General features: G+C 52.1%; 1 protein-coding gene across 4 annotated transcripts; it reads right to left on the reverse strand.

Moving 5' to 3' along the window:
* Positions 1 to 9139: 9139 nt before the first annotated feature.
* On the reverse strand, positions 9140 to 18441 carry LDLRAD1 (low density lipoprotein receptor class A domain containing 1). 4 transcript variants are annotated; one of them, XM_059137183.1, is made up of 7 exons: positions 18305 to 18402; positions 17736 to 17787; positions 15366 to 15562; positions 15122 to 15247; positions 13002 to 13139; positions 11461 to 11589; positions 9140 to 10644 (listed from the first exon to the last, which is right to left on the reverse strand). In XM_059137183.1, exons 3-7 carry the CDS (start codon positions 15478 to 15480, stop codon positions 10496 to 10498), a joined length of 657 nt encoding a protein of 218 aa, XP_058993166.1. In that variant the 5' UTR covers positions 15481 to 15562; positions 17736 to 17787; positions 18305 to 18402; the 3' UTR covers positions 9140 to 10495. The 4 variants fall into 4 exon arrangements, with proteins under 4 accessions (XP_058993166.1, XP_058993168.1, XP_058993167.1 ...); XM_059137185.1 differs by lacking the exon at positions 15366 to 15562 and having other exon boundaries at positions 13002 to 13083; positions 18305 to 18441; XM_059137184.1 differs by lacking the exon at positions 15366 to 15562 and having other exon boundaries at positions 18305 to 18441.

Below are 18441 nucleotides of genomic sequence, written 5' to 3' on the forward strand. Positions count from 1 at the left end.
CAGTCAGGAGACAGACAAGTGACTTCCAATGTACAGCTTTGTGTGATCAGTACCATGATTTGGGGGTGCTTTGGGAGTGTTGCAGCCACAGTGAAGGAATGCTAAAATGGGTAACCAAGAGGTGTGACGTCTGAGACGCTTCCTAAAAGATGATGAGACTGGCGTGACTTTCGAAGAATGACCGTGAGTTAGCAAATCAGAGAGGGGCTGGGCAGTTCCGGTTCTATGGAGTGTGGGGAAGAGTGGCCGCCTTTGCCCAGATGAGGCTTTCGGGAGTTTGGGGGCTGAAGGCAGTGGTAGTGGGAGAGAGCTGAGAGAGGAAGGGGGACCCGTCAGCCAGGACCACTCTCGGGGAAGGCCTTGATCCTGAAAATCCTAGGGGGTCACGCAGGAGAGGAAAGCAGGGATGACAGAAACCTGTGGCTTAGAAAGACTCCTCAGGCCTCTCCACGGAAGCTGCTGCCCAGGACAGGGAGCCAAGGCAGGCTTGAGGGAAGGGACAGAGAGGCAGCAGAAGGGACGCCAGCGAGATGTCTTCATGCACTCCTGTTCACAACACAGACCCTGCAGCTGGCGAGCTTGGCGGGGGACCCGGGAGGGTCTGGTGTTGATCTCCCGGAGAGGGAGTGGTCAAAGACTATGTCCAGGTCTCTAGGCTGAGGACAGCAACCACCCAGACGGGGAGTCCTGCAGAAGGAACAAGTTTGGGGGCCAGATAAGTTCAGTTTGGGGCTTGTCAAGTTTGAGGCGGGACAATCGGATCAAACTGTCCAGGAGATCGCTGATTTGTGAGGCTAAGGGGCCAGAGAGTTATGGGCCTGGAACAGAGACTGGGAAGAAGCCAGGGTGGGAATGAGATCAGGCAGGAAGAACAGACTTCAGGCTCGGAACCCGGAATTATATGCAAAGTGTTCTGTGTTTGGATCCTTGTGGGATTCCTGCCACCCTAAGGTGGGGCTGCATAGCACTTATCACCTTCTCCCAGGGAGGAAAATACTCTGCCAACAACATTAGGAGCCGCTGAGATAATAACTGGGTGGGCCAGGTGGCTAATGAGGAGACCTCAGGAGTGGCAGCATTGAAAGGGAAGCAGAGGAAGAACCAACCGAGAAGAAAGGGTGGAGGATAGAGGGAGCTAGAGCAGGGCCCCATGATGGAAACCACGAGAGGGGAGGGTTTCCCTGGTGCCGAGAGGGCAGGGAGGACAGAGACAAGCAGTTGGACTTGGAGTTGTGAAGGTAGCCCGCGGAGAACTTGGCGTAGAAGCAGGCTGTTTTAACATCAGACAGACTGACATACGACATGTGTTTATGCCGCGAGGAGCATTCTAGTAGAGGGGAGCCATTGCGACATCAGCTCCCCTCACTTCAGGAAGGCAGTCAGCTCCTACAGAGCGAGGGGAAGCCAAGTGACAGGCCAGCGCAGGCAGCCCTGTGGGGCTCTGCAAGTAGGCTTGTTCAAGAGACTAAAACTCTTGATCCCAGGAGGCCTCGGGGGGCAGTGGAGATGGTTTTTCCTGGGACAGAGGGAACACATACATTTTCTGGATCCAGAACTAACTAGAGAGAGATCTGAGTCAGTAATGGAAGAAAATTTCTAAGCTCACAGCTACTTGGAGAGGTAGCAAGCTCCTCATTGTCAGAAGTGTGCAGACAGAAGCTCGGGGATCATTTGGCAAGGCTGGTACAGAGATAATCCAGAGACAATCAGGTAGAGGGTTGGATAGATGACCTTGAAAGTCCCTTCTAGGCTTGACAATCTCTTAACACTTGTCAAATTTCCCTGGCCATCTCAAATATTTCTGTGAAAAGGTCAAAAAGACCATTTGGGTTCATTTTATTATAAAAATTCATGCCATATAAGGCTCATGAGGTTAGGAGTAGAAAGGGATGATGTAACTTAACAAGATAGCACATCTAGTTAAGTGTTGTAGCTCCTGGGAAGAAAATCACAGGCTGAGGTTTTGGTGATTCCTAGAAACTTTCAAAGGTCACTCAAGGACTGATTTTTAAAAAAGTGTGATTCCTAGAAACTTTCAAAGGTCACTCAAGGACTCTGTTTTTTAAAAAAGTGTCGATAAGCTCCACCACTCCGTTCTGATTCTTGATTGCTGGTTGGCCCCAGGAACCTGCATTTGTAAAGATTGATTGATTGATTAATTGATTGATTTGAGAGACAGAGAGCGAGTGCGTGCCATGGGCCTGCGCTTGGGTCCGGGCTTGTGTACGCGAACGCGCACAAGTAGCAGAAGAGGCTGAGGGAAACCGAAGCAGACTCTGGCCCCAGCATGGAGCTCAACTCAAGGGTCAATCCCACCACCCGAGATCACGACCTGAGCCTAAATCAAGAGTCTGATGGACGCTGAGCCACCCAAGCACCCGAAACCTGCATTTTATTTATTTGATTTGTTTTTTAAGATTTTATTTTTTTATTTGACAAAGATCACAAGTAGGCAGAGAGGCAGGCAGAGAGAGAGGAGGAAGCAGGCTCCCTGCTGAGCAGAAAGCCCAGGACCCTGGGATCCTGACCTGAGCTGAAGACATAGGCTTTAACCCACTGAGACACCCAGGCGCCCCCAAAACCTGCAGTTTAATCAAATAACATGCCCCTTGGCCCAAGAATCTTAAGTGGCAGATGCCAGGACTCCTCTTCTGGAAACTGAATGGAGATGATGGCGTGAGAACAAGGATCCTCCAAGAGAAGTGCTCTGTAAATCTCAGTGTGCTGCGCAGGTGGGAAACAGCTCGGCCATGCGGGAGGCTTGCTGGCAAGTCAGGGTGCTCCCTCGGACTCTCAGGTCCAATATTTCCCCACAGCACCGAGCAGGCTAAGTGGGGAATTTTGTGGCTATTAATCTCGTCCATTCCCAACACTCCCCTCTGTGGAGGCTACCTTGCCTCCATCTCCCAGGCTCTAAAATGAAGCAGTGATGGTTGGACCCCTGCTTCTTGATGAATGAGGTAGAAGGATTCTGCAAGGGGGTGGGGCTGGAAAGCTCTGGGAACACGCCTTCCTCCGTCCGCCCTGCTCAGAGGATTCAGAAGGCAGCCAGGGTGTAATAATGGGACCAACTTTGTTTTCCTGCCTGGAACAAAACAAAAAACCAGGCAGAATACGTGAAGCAACAATTTTAAGACACTGGACATCGGGCGGTGAAGGATAGTGATCCCGAGACTGAGTGCTTTTTCCTCGTGATCAGGAGGAAGGCGAGCCTGTCTCCTCTCACCGCTTCTGTTCAACCTTGTAAATGTCCTGGAATCACAGGAAAAATAAAAGCCATCCAGACTGGAAAGAACGAAAACTGTCTTTATTCACAGATGATATGACTATGTATATGGAAAAATCTGATAGAATCTACAAAAATATAGAACAATAAGAGAGGTTAACAGGTTATCTGATACATGATTGATGTACAAAAAATTAACTATCTTTATATACTAGCAGCGAAAAATCAGAAATTAAAATTTTAAAATGCCCCTTGCTATCAAAAAACAGGAAATAATGAGGGACACATCAGACAAAGGATGTACAAACCTATACAGTGAAAAACCATACAACATTGCTGGGAAAAAGCAAAGGAGAACGAATAGAGAGAGATGATGTAATCATGGGTGGGAGCACTCAGCGATGTTAAGGTGTCCGCTCTCCCCAAAACTCGTCTACAGTTTCAATGCTATTTCAATCAAAATTCCAGCAGAGCTTCCCTATAGAAATTGGCAAACTGATTCTAAAATTCATATGGAAATGGAAAGAATCCAGATAGAACAGGCAAAAAATACTTTTGAAAAAGAACAACATATGAGGACTAATACTGCCTAATTTCCCGGCTTCTTATAAAGCAACTGTAATCAAGACAGTATGATGCGGGCATCAAGGCACACAAATAGATCAGTGGAATAAATAGAGCACAAATATATAGATTACTGATTTTTGACAGAGATGCAAAGGCAATTCAGTAGAGAGAGGATTGTCTTTCCAACAAATGATACTGGAACAATACCATGGGCAAAAACAAAACAGAAAGAATGTTGATTCATTCCTTGGACTTTGTACAAAAATTAACTCAAAATGGATCATAGATCTAATTAGAGACCCAAAACTGTAAACCTTCTAGAACACATAGGACAAAATCTTTGTGACCTAGGGCTAAGCAATCATTTCATATATACATCACCAAAAGCATGACCCATAAAAGAAAAAAATCTGATAAATTGGACTTCAACAAAACAAAGAAATGTCTGCTCTTGGAGAGATACTGTTAAAAGAGTGAAAAGACCAACCACGGACTGGGAGAAATATTTGCAAATCACACATCTGATTAAGGATGTGTGTTCAGAGTATGTAAAAAACAGTCAAAATCCAGTAATGAAAAAACAAACAATCTAAATAAAATGGGTAAGAGATTTGAACGAACCCTTCACCAAGGAAGAAATGTGGATGGCAAAGATATAAAAGGTGCTCAACATCAGTTTGTTAAGGAAATACAATGTAAAGTCACACTGAGATGCTACCGCATACCTATTAGAATAGCTAAAATGAGGGGCAACTGGCTGGCTCTGTAGGAGGAGCGTACAACTCTTGATCTCGGGGTCGTGAGTTTGAGCCCCATCTTGGGGGTAGAGATTACTTAAATACGTAAAAAAATTTTTAAAAAAATAGCTAAAATGAAAAAGACTGACCATAGCAAGTATTGGCAAGAATATAGGACAATAGAACTCTCATATTGCAGTGTGGGAATATAAAACAATACAACTACTTTGGAAAACAGTTTCATAAAAAGGTAAACATACACCGATCACATCCAGCCATTTTACTCCTAGGTATTACCCCAAGATAATTGAAAATATTATGTTCATATAAAGATATGTACATAAATGATCGTAGCCATTTTATTTGCAATAGCCGAAATTGGGAATAATGCAAAAGTCCATTTGCAAATGAATGCGTAAGTGCAGAGTGCGTCTCTTCAGCGTGGAATGCACCGATTGTGGTATATTCACACAAGGAATACTAGACAAGAGTAAAAAGGATGTCAGGCATGCTACCACATGGGTGAGTCTCATAATAGTTATTCTGAGTGAAAGAAGCCAGCCAGACAAGAAGGTTATATATGCACGATTCTATTCATATAACATTCTAAAGATGTACAGATGAGGGGCGCCTGGGTGGCTCAGTGGGTTAAGCCGCTGCCTTCGGCTCAGGTCATGATCTCAGGATCCTGGGATCGAGTCCCGCATCGGGATCTCTGCTCAGCAGGGAGCCTGCTTCTCTCTCTCTCTGCCTGCCTCTCTGTCTACTGTGAACTCTCTCTGTCAAATAAATAAATAAATAATCTTAAAAAAAAAAATGTACAGATGATACTGAAGAAGGAAGATCACTGGCTGCCTGAGTGTGAGGGGGAGGACTAGAGAGGGGGCAGGCTGAAGGATTACAGAGGGGCATAAGGACACTTGAGGGCAGACGACTATGTTCACTATCTTAATTGTCGTAGTTTCGTTAGGTGTATACATATGTCAGACTTATGAAAATATATACTGAAACTATGTGTAACTTACTGTATGTCTTTATACTTCAATAAAGCTGTTTTTAGAAACTCTTGGACTGGGGTGCCTGAGTGGCTCCATTGTTAAGTGTCTGCCTTCAGCTCAGGTCATGATCTCAGGGTCTTGGGATCAAGGCCTGCATTGGGCTCTCTGCTCAGCGGGGAGCCTGCTTTCCCCTCTCTCTGCCTGCTTGTGATCTCTCTCTCTGTCAAATAAATACAATCTTTAAAAAAATAAAAAGAACTTAACATATACTTAAGATCTATGCATTTACTGTATGTAAATTATATGTTAATAAATTATTTTTTTGAAAGAATATTCAGAGAAATCTTTTCTTCCTTGACCCAGAGTTGCTGGGTGGCTCTCAGAATCTCAGTGATGACCACCAGACGGTGCCACTTTGAGGGGTGCCGGTGTCCTCTTGTCAAAAGCCTGGCTGGGCTATGGGTTTCTCCCCGGTTCCAACATCTGAGGTTCGGTGAGTCTAAGGATGAACGGAGAGTCCTAAGCAAACAGTGACCTCAGAGAGTTAATCCAGACCAGATTTCTAGTCCAAACCCTGGGGCGAAGGCTGAGCCTTTTTAAATTCCATTCATCTATCCCTGCGTGTTTGCACAGCAAAGAACCTGTTGTTCTCACAGTACTGATCTCAGCCTGAGGAGGGCCAGGGAAGCTGGGAGATGGCAAATATTGACGCTGGCTGCATGGGTTCCCCAAGCAGGCTTCGGCATTCAGTCCCCACCGCCCCTCTGCTGATGTGAACTGGGGGAAGGGCCTGGCTGGCTGCCCTGGGCTCCGTGTCTTTCTGGACCCGGTTTATGGAACATTGTTCAGGAGGTTGCTGTGGTACCTGTTTCTTTCTGAGAAGAAGAACCAATAAACAGGAAAAGAGCAAACTCCAGCGCCAGCCACCTCCCATTTACAGGCTGCTGCCCCCTGACCTGAGCTCTAGCTTTCTCTTCCAGAGACTGCTGGCTGAGAAAGAGTGAGACGTCAAGGAAGGGGTGTGGCAGCCTCTGGATTTGGACCTGTCCGGGTTTGATCCCGGCTCTATGATCTCAAGCAAGCAACTTCGCCTCGGTGTGCCTCTGTCAAGTGTGACTAACCAGACCGGTGCCTGGGATGCTTGTGTGTATTAGGGAAAATGAGATACAGGAGACAAGGCACACACACACGCACACACACACACACATGCACGCACACACGAGACAAGGCACATATACGTTGGCAATATTGCTGACTAATTACCTCCTTTTAATACTCATTAAAGCCCCTGGCACAGTGCTCAGCACTCCTCTTTCTTCTGCTTAAAGCTCTAAGGTTTCCAAGTAGCGTTCACATTCTGGATCTTTCTTCTCAATAAGGACGAAGGATAGTTTGCTGATGACATCATTCTTCCTGAGGCTGGGAAGAGAGCCTTTACTGCAGCCCCTCCTCAGAAGGAAAGACTCAAACGTGTTCCTCCTGCTGAAGATTTCTGCCAGCATCACGTAGCGTGCAGAGTCAAGTTCACTCCCTGCAACCCAACCTCAGAGGTTCTTCCTCACCCAGGGGTACTGGTTCACATTCCCTCGGCCACCAGGTGCCCTCCCTGCACTCTTCAGCCTGGGCTGCCCCGGGTTGGCTTCCCACTGGGCTCCATCATGGCCCTGCATGGGCAGCACCACCACAAGAAGCTTCCCAGACCTCCGGAAACAGAGCTTTGGACAGTGGACTACTGCCGCTGAGCCCCCAGATGCCTGGCTCCACCCCCAGCCAATGGCGGGGCCCCTGGGTGTGTGTGCAAATAGTAGCTCCCTCAGGGCACTGTTGGGAGGAGAATGGGAGGTGAAGCTCTTTTTTTTTTTTTTTTTTAATTTTTTTAGGCATGCCTGGATGGCCCAGTAGGTCAAGCATCTGACTCTTTTTTTTTTTTTAAAGATTATTTATTTATTTATTTGACAGAGAGAGAGATCACAAGTAGGCAGAGAGGCAGGCAGGCAGAGAGAGAGAGAGAGGAGGAAGCAGGCTCCCTGCTGAGCAGAGAGCCCGATGCAGGACTCGATCCCAGGACCCTGAGATCATGACCTGAGCCGAAGGCAGCGGCTTAACCCACTGAGCCACCCAGGCGCCCGGGAGGTGAAGCTCTTAATGAGCACAGTGCCTGGTTCCCAGCAAACACTCCGCAGGGACCAACTGTGTGCACCTGGGAACCTGGCTTTAGGTCCTGCTCTGCTCCGGACACACCGAGTGGACTGGGACCAGTGTGTCCCAGCCTTGCATCTCGTCCTGTGAAACGAAGCTTCTTAACCCCTAAAGGATGGTGGGTGTGTTTGGTTAGGAGGGGCGGGTAAAATGATGGGGCAGCCCGTGGTGCCAGTGCCTCGGCACTTTGCTGAAAAGGGCCACTGAAGAAGCCCAGGACAGGAGGGCCAGTGGGGCCAGCCGCCCATCCCCTGCAGGGCCCATCTGAGGCACTGGCAGGATGCATTCTCCTGGTGGGAACTGGGTGCGCTCCCGCTGCCCGAACCACTGAGGCTGATCAGCATGAGCACACAGGGGCATATTCCCATGGCCCCCTCCCAGAAGCCTTGTTTCCAACAGCTAGACCACGGCATGGGGAACGCATTCTGAGGGCTGGAACGAGCCTCTGGACCTTTTCTTGTTGCCCAGGGACCACATAAGCCCTCTCTTCCCCTGGAGACTGGCTTTCTGTTGGAGAAGGCGCCCCCAGGGCGGGAGGACCAGTCTCAGGTCTGGACTCTTCCCCCTCCCCCTGTTCCCTCCCCTCCCCTGCTCCCTGAGGTCCCTGTGTTCCACCAGTAAGTAACTCTTGACCACCTCCTGTGTGCACTTGGTCCAGGTGCTGGCATCTCTTTCTTGGACAGTGTAATTAAAGGTCATTGTAGGTCCAGGGTGTTTCCTGGCTTATCACCCCTGACGACACCCGCTGCCCTTAGGAGGGAGTGTGATGGGCTGTGCCCTGAAGGATCACATCCCAGTTCACCTCCTGACTTCATCTCCTTCTGTCTCCTACCCCCAGATGGTGCTTTGGCCACTCGGACCTGCTATGCATTCCTGGGTTCAGCTATACCAGTCCCACCCCCAGATCCAGATCTGCAGTTACATTGGCCCCTCAGTGGGGAATGCCCTTCCCCTCCCCCTCTCCCCTAGAAACTCTTCTCTCCAGAGCCAGCCCAAGGCATCAGAACTGACAGTGTCCCCAGCGAGCCCCAAGTGCCTCACTTAGGCTGTGGTTGGAGGAAAGCTCAGACAAGGGGGACTGTTCCTCAGCCAGGATCCCTGAGGCACCTTGTCCCAGGAGTGGGTCCTCAGGCCATCAGGCTCAGGGACAGGATTGTGTCCTCATTCCCCAAAGGCACCTCCTTGGTGGCCTCAGCCCGGCCTTTCCTGCTGCCCCACCCATCCCCTATGCATGAGGGGTCCCTTCCATGAGACCTTGGGTTCCTCGTGTGCTGGGATCAGGTCTTTCTGCTCCTGGGTGCCTGGAATGGCCTTGGCCCAGAGCAGGTGCCTGGAGGCTGCTCTGTGAGAAAATGGACTGGAGCTTAACAGTCTCTCAGATGCTCATGTTCAATTCAAAACTCACCAAAGACTGCTTTATAAAACCAATTTTATTAGTTTCCAATGAGGATATATCTGTCTTCCTCATCAGGAACTCTTCTGTTGGTCAGATTCCAAATTGCAAGTCTTTCTTTTGGAATAGGTGTGGATCACACTCTGACCTTCAAATTGTTTATTTTTATTTTTTTAAGATTTTAAAAATTTGTTATCTTTTTATTTTACCTATTTATTTATTTAAGATTTATTTGGCAGGGGTAGGGACAGAGGGAGAGAGAGAATCCCAAGCAGAACCCACACTCAGCGCAGAGCCCAACGCAGAACTCAATCTCTCAACCCTGAGATTGAAACCAGAGTTGAAACCAGGAGTCAGATGCTCAACCCACTCAGCTGCCCACGAAATTACCTTTTTAAAGTACCCCAAGGAGATTCTGTCCCTGGCCAAGGTATAATCCCATTGGGAGCAGAAAGGCTTCAGAGGTGGGACGCCAGAGACCGTGCTTGGGTTCCAGTTCTGGCACTGACTTTGCTGGATGACCTGAGCAAGTCATTTCTTCCTCTAGGCCTCAGTTTCCTCATCTGTTTAACAGGGATACGTATCCTTGTCTGTCTGGCTGTTGTGAAACTGGAAAGTATCAGAGAAACTGCTCATTCACTCAGCTTCCAGGACCAAAATGCAATCCCTTCCTCAGGAGAGCTGGGTTGTTGGGTTGGGCAACTGGTTACAGGTGGCAGCGTGCAGAATGGGATAGACAGAAGGGCAGTGAGGAGCACCTCAAGCTGCTCTTTCTCCTGACCTTCTATTCTCCAGCTCAGAGCCCTCGGGATGGCTTCCAAGGGTAGGTAGGATAGCCAATACCCTGCCTCGAGTGCCATCTCCCGTGATCAGCCAGCAGGGCCTGCTAGGATCACTGAGTGGAGAAAAATATAAGCTGCACGTGAGCCCAGCAATATCTGCCTTGGGTCCCCAAGGGAGCAGAAAGTGGCAACTTCACATATATGTGGCATCTATGAGATCCGAACTCCTTGGCTTGGTTTTATCTTTTTCCTAAGGGGTGATAGGATCAGGAGCTGCAAGCCTCTTTTGGGGCAGAGAACGGATTTGTTCTGTGTGGTCCCGGAGACATGCCTAAAATCAGGAAAGTGGATCCCCTTCATCTTGGTTAGGAGTGATCTGACTTGGTCGTGAGCCCCTGTCCCTGGAGGCATTCAAGGAGAGGCTAAACAACTTGAAAGCAAGGAGAGGCAACTCTTATTCAGAGACAATGGTGCACGGATCCCCTAGATGACCTTGAAGCCTCCTTCCCATCCTTGTGTTCTTGCATTCGCTGCTCCTGTGAAGGCCTATCAGTGCCTTTCCAACCGGCCTCCCCTCCGGCCTGGGGGCCCCCTCAGGGTCCAGGACAGGAGTACTCATCAGACCAGTCGGAGCAGTGCTGTGTGTGGTCGCGGCAGAGGCTCCTGGGGATGCAGCCACAGTACCCGAAGACAGTCGAGGGGCAACGCCACCAGCCCGGGCCACAGGGTGGGCACGTCGTCACTGTGGGCACAGCAGAAGAGCAGCTCCTTTGGCCCGAGGCACCCCAGGCTCCCTAGAGCCCCACTCTGTTAAGGCCGCTTGAATACTGCCTCTTCTGAAAAGCCTCCCTTGGTTCTGACCTGCACCCCTCCCCGCGAAGTACCCCTCCCTAGTTCCCCAGCACGGCCTTTTGGCCTCAGCATGATGTTAGTCCTGCAGGTAGGACATGGGTTTGACTTTTGACTATCACTCACCGGAAGCTGGCACCAGGCACAGCCAGCCCTTCCCAGGGCTTGGCACACATTTGTTGCTTGAACAATGGTGAAGAAATAGAAAAGAAAGTTGGGGCAGTGAAAGAGCTCCAGACTTGGAGCCAGGAGACCTGGGTTTACATCCCTGTTCCTTTCCTATCCCTTCTTCTGTGAAGTCCTTTCTCTGCTCTGGCCTCAGTTTTCCTACATATAAGTTTGAGACCAGTGATTCCTGCCCTGCTTTCCTCACAGGGTGATTGAGAGGTGCAGAGGAGAGGAGGGAAACTCATGCTGAAATCCCAGTCCGGCCTTGTATGTGCCCCTTGCATAACCCTATGGGCCTTGATTTCCTCATCTGTGCCCTTGAAGGTAGGTGCCCCACCATGGAAGAACAGGCCTCCAGAAGGAACAGCTTGGAATGGTAGTGAGCACTCCACCACTGGAGGCACTCAAGCAGGGGTGGAAAACTTCTTCACACTATGCAAGAAGGGGAGGCAAGGGAACCTTTGAGATTCTCTGGTCAAACTCTGCCCTTTGGCCACTGTCTAGCCTGCTGCCCCAGTCAAGCCTGTGCCCAGACCCCTACCTGGGCTCAGTTCATCTGAGCAGTCCCCACAGTTGTTGGTCCCATCACACTTTTGGTCTGAGTAGATCCAGAAAGATGGGTCTCCACAGCGGGCCACGAGGAAGCTGGGGAGGCTCTGGGGCATATCCCCTGCAGGGGGACAGATGAAGCAGGGAGAGCTTCACATCTGGCCTCCAGACGTCTCTCTGGAGGTGGTCTGTCCTGGCCACCCCCTCAAACCCGGGCTCACAGGGAGAAGGGCACAGGAAAAGGTTTCCTGGGGAGGACGTCAAATCAAGGGGAGAGGAGGATTCTTTCCCTCCCCCTCGGCATAAGATGCCCAGAGAGCAGCATCTCCCTCGTTCATTCCTGGCTTAACTCCGGGGCACGCCCACTTCACACCACTGCTTGCACTATTCCTTCCTCCAGAAGTGTCTTTTCGGACACCTCTACAAAACCACTCCACTGTCAAGGGCAGGCTCAAGTTCCTTCACCTCCAGGAAACCTCCTCCCAACAGGAACGAAACAAGAACAAATGTGAAGTCTTGCGCTTGGGGACCAGAACGCAGAGGACGTGGCTTCACAAACTTTGTGAGAGAGGGAGTCAGAGCACTTTCCTTGAAGGTGGGTTCTGTGTTAGGCGGTGGTGTGAAGGGGCTACATGGCGAGAGGCCTTTGGGAGGGGAAAAGCCTTTGTCCTTTGGACTAGCCAGGGCTGGCCAGGAGTGTGATGGATGCTTCTGGAGCCAGACCGAGGAGGGGGAAAAGGGCAGCTGGTGTGTGTTCTGTGGTATGCCGGTGGAGTGGAGAAAACCAGCCTTAGGGAGGATGACTGTAGGAGTGTGGAGTGTGGCTCTGGGAGGGGGAACCTCATAGTGGGCAAGAAAGCAATCTTCAAATCCATGCAGTGCCCCCATCATGGGAGGTGAATTCAAATGTGGTTCAGATGAGGGAAGAGAGTTGGGACCAATCAAGGATGCTACAGGGGACAGCTCTAAATTCAGTCCAAGGGAGACATTCCCATGGAAACCATGTGACGAGGGAGGGGAGCAGCTGCCTCGGGCTATAGCGAGCCCCCCATCGCTGGAGTATGCAAGCAGAGCCTAGGTGGCCTCTGTTGGGTGTGTGAGAGGATTTGGGCATGAGCTCTGACATGGACGAGATGAACTTTAACATCTCTTCTAGTCTAAAAGGTCCTTGATGCAGTGACTTCCCCCATCCACTTCCCACCACACGTGCTCCAACCCCCCAGACTCTCTCCTTCCTACATGGGAACTGCCTAGTCCATGTAGCCATGGCTTTCCTCTCCTGGGTCCTGTCAGGTCTCTAAGGTCTGGAACCCATTCATTCATGCATTCATTCATTCATTCATTCATTCATTTACTTGTCACTCATGCATTCATTCACTTGTCATTCATTCATTCATCGTCTGTTCAGGAAATAAATGCAGAGACTCCGCTACCAGGCACAGGGGCCCCCAGGTCAAGGAGAACTGGCATGGGGGGCAACCCTGAACCTGGAGAGGTCCATTTGGGGCAGGGCAAGACTGTGCAGGTACTCACGGCACATGGTCTCGTCCTCATCCTCCCCGTGGGCGCAGGTGCGGACGCCATCACAGACCCTGCTGGCGGGGATGCAGCTCCTCTGGTCATGGCACAAGAAGCCCGTCCTGTTCGTCAGCGTTACACAGGTCTGGGCCCCTGAGTTGGCAGGGGGAGACCCCAGAGGGGCAAGAGTGGTGTGCACAAGGGCATCACAAGTTCCCCCGACTCAGCCCCACACTGAGCTGTCCCGAGGGTCTGGGGTTGCCGGGAGGATGCTGGGCTGGGTGGTGACAGAGGTGAGGTTGAAGCCCCCACTCTGCCATTTCCTGGCTGTGAGACCTTGGGCAGATGACTTGACCTCTCTGAGCCTCACATTCCTTTTTTGTACGGTGGGGACGAGAGCACACACCCCGTAGGACTGCTGGGGAGATTACATAGAAGCTTTTGTGTGATCAACCCTAGAACACAGAATGTGCAGGGTAACTCATGGTTCTCTCCTTTACTGAGAGCTGATTGTCAGCCTCACAGAAGCTCCTGAGAACGGGGCTGTAGTCAGTGAAGTGGTTTTAATGGTGGAGCTCCAGGTGCTGGGTCAGGCTGTCAGAAACAATCTCTTGGGCTGGCTGGGGACCTTTATGCCACAATCCCTGACATCTGGGCACAACTACGGACTGTAGAGCACTTTGATAGTTGTAGTCTCTTGTTTCCTCAAATAGTTCTGGGAGGTGTCATCCTTAGCCCTGTTTTATAGATGAGAAAACCCAGGCTCAAGAAGGTGCAAGGCCCAGTCACACGGCTGACAGTTCAAGCCCGCTGTCCCCGCTCCTCCCTGAGGCTGGGGCCAGCCCCCCAGTGTCCAGGAATGCTGGGCAGCTGAGAGTCTTCCCTTCCTTCCCATGGGGAGGTGTGGAGGGAACCCACCCAGGGCTGCTCTGAAGAATTAAAGGAGCGAAAGTGACGGCGGGAGGTCACCCCGGCCCCACGGCTGTGCGTGGGCGTGTATACACGTGCGTGCCGCCTGGAGACGGGCTCGGTCTATGCATGTGTGTTTGGGCACCCAACACCCGCCTCTCACCTCCTGGGGCAGCCTCAGCCAGCGGGAGAGGGACTGAGTCTCAGAGAATTCCCACTGTGGCACATGCATACACACACTGACACGTGTGCATACACACAGACGTTTACACACGTGCACACAGACACACTCTCAGACAGGTACATGCATACACACATGCACACAGATAGACGTGCACATACACTGACACACAGACACATGTGCAGGTACACGGGGCGCGTGAGGGAAACTCCTCACGTGTGCACTTCTACTCAGTGCCCATGTTCTTGCCCCGGGGGGGTGGGTAGAGTACTGTGTATTTTACCCCTTGTCTCCACATGTCCCTTTGTACCCCCCTAACCTGGCTACAGAGCCATCTCTCAGAAATGACAGCCCACCCCCAGCTGGAGCCTCTGCCCATGGCACTTTGGACGGTGACCCCTCCCCAGCACAGGGCACCCGCCCTGTCCACTGCTCTGGCCCTTGGAGCCCCCCGGCCTCCTGGGTCTTCTTCTCCTCACCTTTCTTCCCACCCTCAGGATTCTGCATCTGGCATTCCCAGCGCCCGGGAGGCTTTTCCTGCCTCCCTCTCCGCTAACCATTGCCCTCCTTTTCTTCATGGCCCTTCAGCTCCCTTTCCCTTTCCAAGCTGCCCACCTGACTCCTAGCCTGGGTCAGAGGCCCTGGATCCAGACTTGCAGAGCCCCCGCTAACCCCGCCTTAATGGGTTTCTTTGATTAATGTCCATTACTCTCCAAACTATCAGCTCCATGAGGCAGGGCTGTGGGATGGACAAGATATGTCCCTGTCCTCTGGTGGAGGCAGACACACAGATGCACGGCAACCCACAGGAGGTGTGGGAGCCATGGGGGCCGAGGCACAAGGCCCAGCCTGGGGGTCAGGTCAGGCTGTTTGAGGAAGGAGACATCAGAGCGGAGTCTGCTCAGTAACTCCTTATACAGATGGGCAAATAGCAGCTCAGAGTCCTGTATGCATCTCATGGCAGAAACTCACAGCATTATGGTTCCTCATGGGCTCCCCATCCCCTCTGAGCAAGCCCAGCCCACCCAGTCTGGACCACTCTGACCTGGTGTGTGTGGTGGGAATCCCAGGATGGAGACCAGGGCGATGAGGGCAGCGAGAGTGACCAGCAGGAGCAGCAAGAAGGCTGAGAGGCAGGCGCCCTGGCGTGAGCCGCAGAGGGGGCTGCAGCCTGCGTGTGGGGTGGGAAAACCAGTGGCGGATCCCCCTTGCCCAGCCCTACAGGTGCACCTCCCCGCCTTTGGGGCTGGGAGCAGGAAGGACTCCCTGGAGGATGGGGCTCCTGAGACTTCCATGATGCGCCCGGTTCTGCCTGTGGGCCCACTTCCACCAAGCACCCGTCCCTTGCCCAGGCCAGTGGCTGGTGAGCAGCAGTTGAGGTGGGCATCCAGGTCTCTGCATCATGGCCCTCGCCCCTCTGTCCTCCCTCGAGGACTTCTCCTCAGGAGGTCAGGAGAAACAGACACCTGTTTTAGTGAGCCTCTGCCTGCAGAAAAAATAAAGCAGGCCCTTCATAGCAATTACTTCTATTTTTCAAAACCTTTATTTTATAGATGAGGAAACTGAGGCTCAGAGAAGAAAAGGTCCAGATCACCTCATGCAGAGCTGGGACTTGAGTCAACGCCAAGTGACCATCCATTCTGGAGCCAGCCAGGATGCTGGCTGGACTCCCAGCTGGACCCCACCGAGAAGTCACTTGACTTCTCTACGCCTGTTTCCTCATGCAGATGGGGGGTGGGTCATGATATCTCCCTTAGGCTTGTTGAGAGGACTAAGCTAAGCCAGTAACCAGTTAGAACAGTGCTCGGCATACAGTCAGTGCTCTAAAGGTTTTAGCTACTCTTAGTGTTCATTGAGTGTTTACTATGTGCCTGGCTGTTTACGTAAGCACCGTGGAAATAACAATGAGATGAGACATCCGCCCCTTTAACTTACCTTGTACCTTTAATTTTTGCCTGCTTGCGAAAATCATGAAAGAAAACTTTATTGAGGACCTACGAGCATCCTGCTGTGCAGAGGACAGAGGATCGTCACATTGGGGTCCTTACCTAACCTTGGGAGCTTGCTGTTGCACTCAGGAGGACAAGGCATGGGTGGGGAAAGGGAGAGTGTGGGCGCCACTGCTGTCTGCAGGTATCTCAGAGAAAGGGGCAGGCCAGGTCTCGGCATCTGTGTGTCCACAGGGTCCAGTCGCGAGACTGGGCACCCAGTGAGTGTTTTGTGACCACTCTGACCCAGACATCCGGGAGACACGGGAAGGCACCCAGTTCAGGTGAGTTCGAGGCCCTTCCCTCTGATTCACTCCCCTGTCCAGAGCTTCCTACACCGCTTGCCTGTGCTAGGCAGACCTGTACCTGGACTCCCAAAGCTCTGGTCCAGGGTGCTAAAGTATCAACAAAGTGTGAGCAAGGGGCCATGGGTGCCGGAAGGAGGGGTAAGATAAGCAAGGGTGGGATTTGCACAGGCAGGGTTGAGGGGGTGGGCGTGGGGGTGGGCAGGGGAAGGCATTCCAGGGAGAGCGTGTAGGAGGGAAGGCCTGGCGCTGAATGAGCAGGGAACTGAGCTGAAACCCACCACCCCTGCAGGGCTGTTCTGTGGCTCCCTAGACGTCATCAGCGAACACAGCGCCAACTCAGGTAACCAGGGAGACAGCGTGGAGCCCGGGGATTCAAGCAGCTGCTTCTCAAATATTTGTGCAGCACAGGCCTGGGCGGAGGGATCCCGGGAGGGACCTGAGATAGGACTGGCAGCACTGGCGCCAGGCCCCACAAAGGCACCACTCTGCAGGGCTCAGAGCCCTTCCACACCAGCCCTCCCTGGACATATGGGAGAAAGAGGCCGTTTGCTCCACAACCACGCCCAGTGGGAGCCCCGCTGGAAGAATGAAGGCACGATGCTTTGCCACAAGAGGAATCCCAACTTGAATTTGAACTCCATCCGCCTCTCCCCACCTCCCAGCTGTGTGCGATCCCAGTTTGGCCAAGCTCCCCAAAGTCCCTTAGCCTCAGCTTCCTCATCTGTTATTGTCCCCAAGCAGGCCTCCTTCTCAGAGGTGTCCTAGGTACTACAAGAGGCCATACACTGCCAAGCACAGACTAGGGTGGGCTGGGGGGTTGGGGGGTTTGCCGATCCTTTAGAGCTGTTATTATTACTACCTACCTCTGGTTTCTGTTTCCTCATTGACAAATGTGGGCCAAGACGGGGCATACAGTAGGTGCTCAATAAATGTGTGTTTCTTCCTTTATGCATAAAGGCAAAGCAACCTGTCCTTGGTGCATGGTGAGTTAGTGGCACACTGTAGGAGCTAACTTAGTGTGTGATCCTGTCTACTTTATCCCTCAGAAGTACAGAGAACAGTCCACGTCAACCCACGGAGTCAGGGAATTGGCTGCAGAGTTCTTTCAGTCATCATGGAAACAGTATGTAGGGCGGGGTGTGTGATAGGCAGCACACACAGGCGCTCAAGGCATAGAGAGAAAGAACAGCCCTCTTAAACAGGTGACTATCAGCCCTGTGGCCAGGAAGCTGGGAGTGGAAGACATGACGTCAGCATGGGGGCAGAGGTCTGAGGGACAGTGGGGGACTTGGGGAGTCCTGTTCATGCTTCTGAAGCAGCGGCCCAGCCTCAAGGGAGCCCACTGGGGAGCTCGGTCCTTTACCTTCCCCTCGGGGGAGGGCGTTGGTTCCAGCAGCACTGTCATCGCTGTCTCCCTGCCCAAGAGAACAGAGTGAGGGCAGGGCTTAGGTGGGCCAAGGGCCAGCCTCTGGGAGCCAGCCAGAAGGGGTTTTCAGAAGGGTCAGGGAGAGCCTTGTGTGGAATCCTGGGAATGCCAGCGTGCTGAGCACCTCAAGCCCATCACGCCCGCCTCATGATTCCACACTGCCCTCTGCCCACAGTGCCCTTCTCTCCACTGTCCACTTGGCCAACACTCATCCTTCAGACCTGCTCAGGCTCATCCATGGAGGGGCTTTCTTTAAGGCCCCTTCCCATAATGCTGACTGATCCCTCCCCTGGTCTCCTGTGCACCTGGCTCCTCTGTCCCCCTTCCAGCGCTCGCCACCGGAACTGTGCGGCTGGTTCACATGTGGGGTCCCCTACAACCTGGGAGGGAGCCTTCAGAGCAAGGGAGACCTGGGCCACCTCAGCTGCTCCCCTCTTCACTTAAGCCCACTCTTTATTCCAGGGTTGGCCTCCCCAGGTCGGGGAGCATTTTAAAGTCGTTCTTACCTGGGGGAAGATTTTGTTCATGTCTCGGGCCTCCTGCTCCCAGCTCTAGGATCCTGGCCCTGGGGCCCTATGCAGAGAACTCAGCACAGGTTCTGGCCTGGTTGCCAGGGACAGCCTGGCGGAGGGAGGACTGAGGC

This window comes from Mustela lutreola, chromosome 10 (assembly GCF_030435805.1).
Source record: "Mustela lutreola isolate mMusLut2 chromosome 10, mMusLut2.pri, whole genome shotgun sequence".
Lineage (NCBI taxonomy): Eukaryota > Metazoa > Chordata > Mammalia > Carnivora > Mustelidae > Mustela > Mustela lutreola.

Excerpts from the sequence above, each read along its gene's own strand:
- LDLRAD1 (XM_059137183.1), bottom strand. The coding sequence starts at position 15,480 with ATGATGCAGAGACCTGGATGCCCACCTCAACTGCTGCTCACCAGCCAC. Across the intron at positions 15,248-15,365 it reads GAACCGGGCGCATCATGGAA|GCTGCAGCCCCCTCTGCGGC; the intron begins GTCTCAGGAGCC and ends CCCCACACGCAG. Across the intron at positions 11,590-13,001 it reads TGAGGACGAGACCATGTGCC|GGGATATGCCCCAGAGCCTC; the intron begins GTGAGTACCTGC and ends GTCCCCCTGCAG.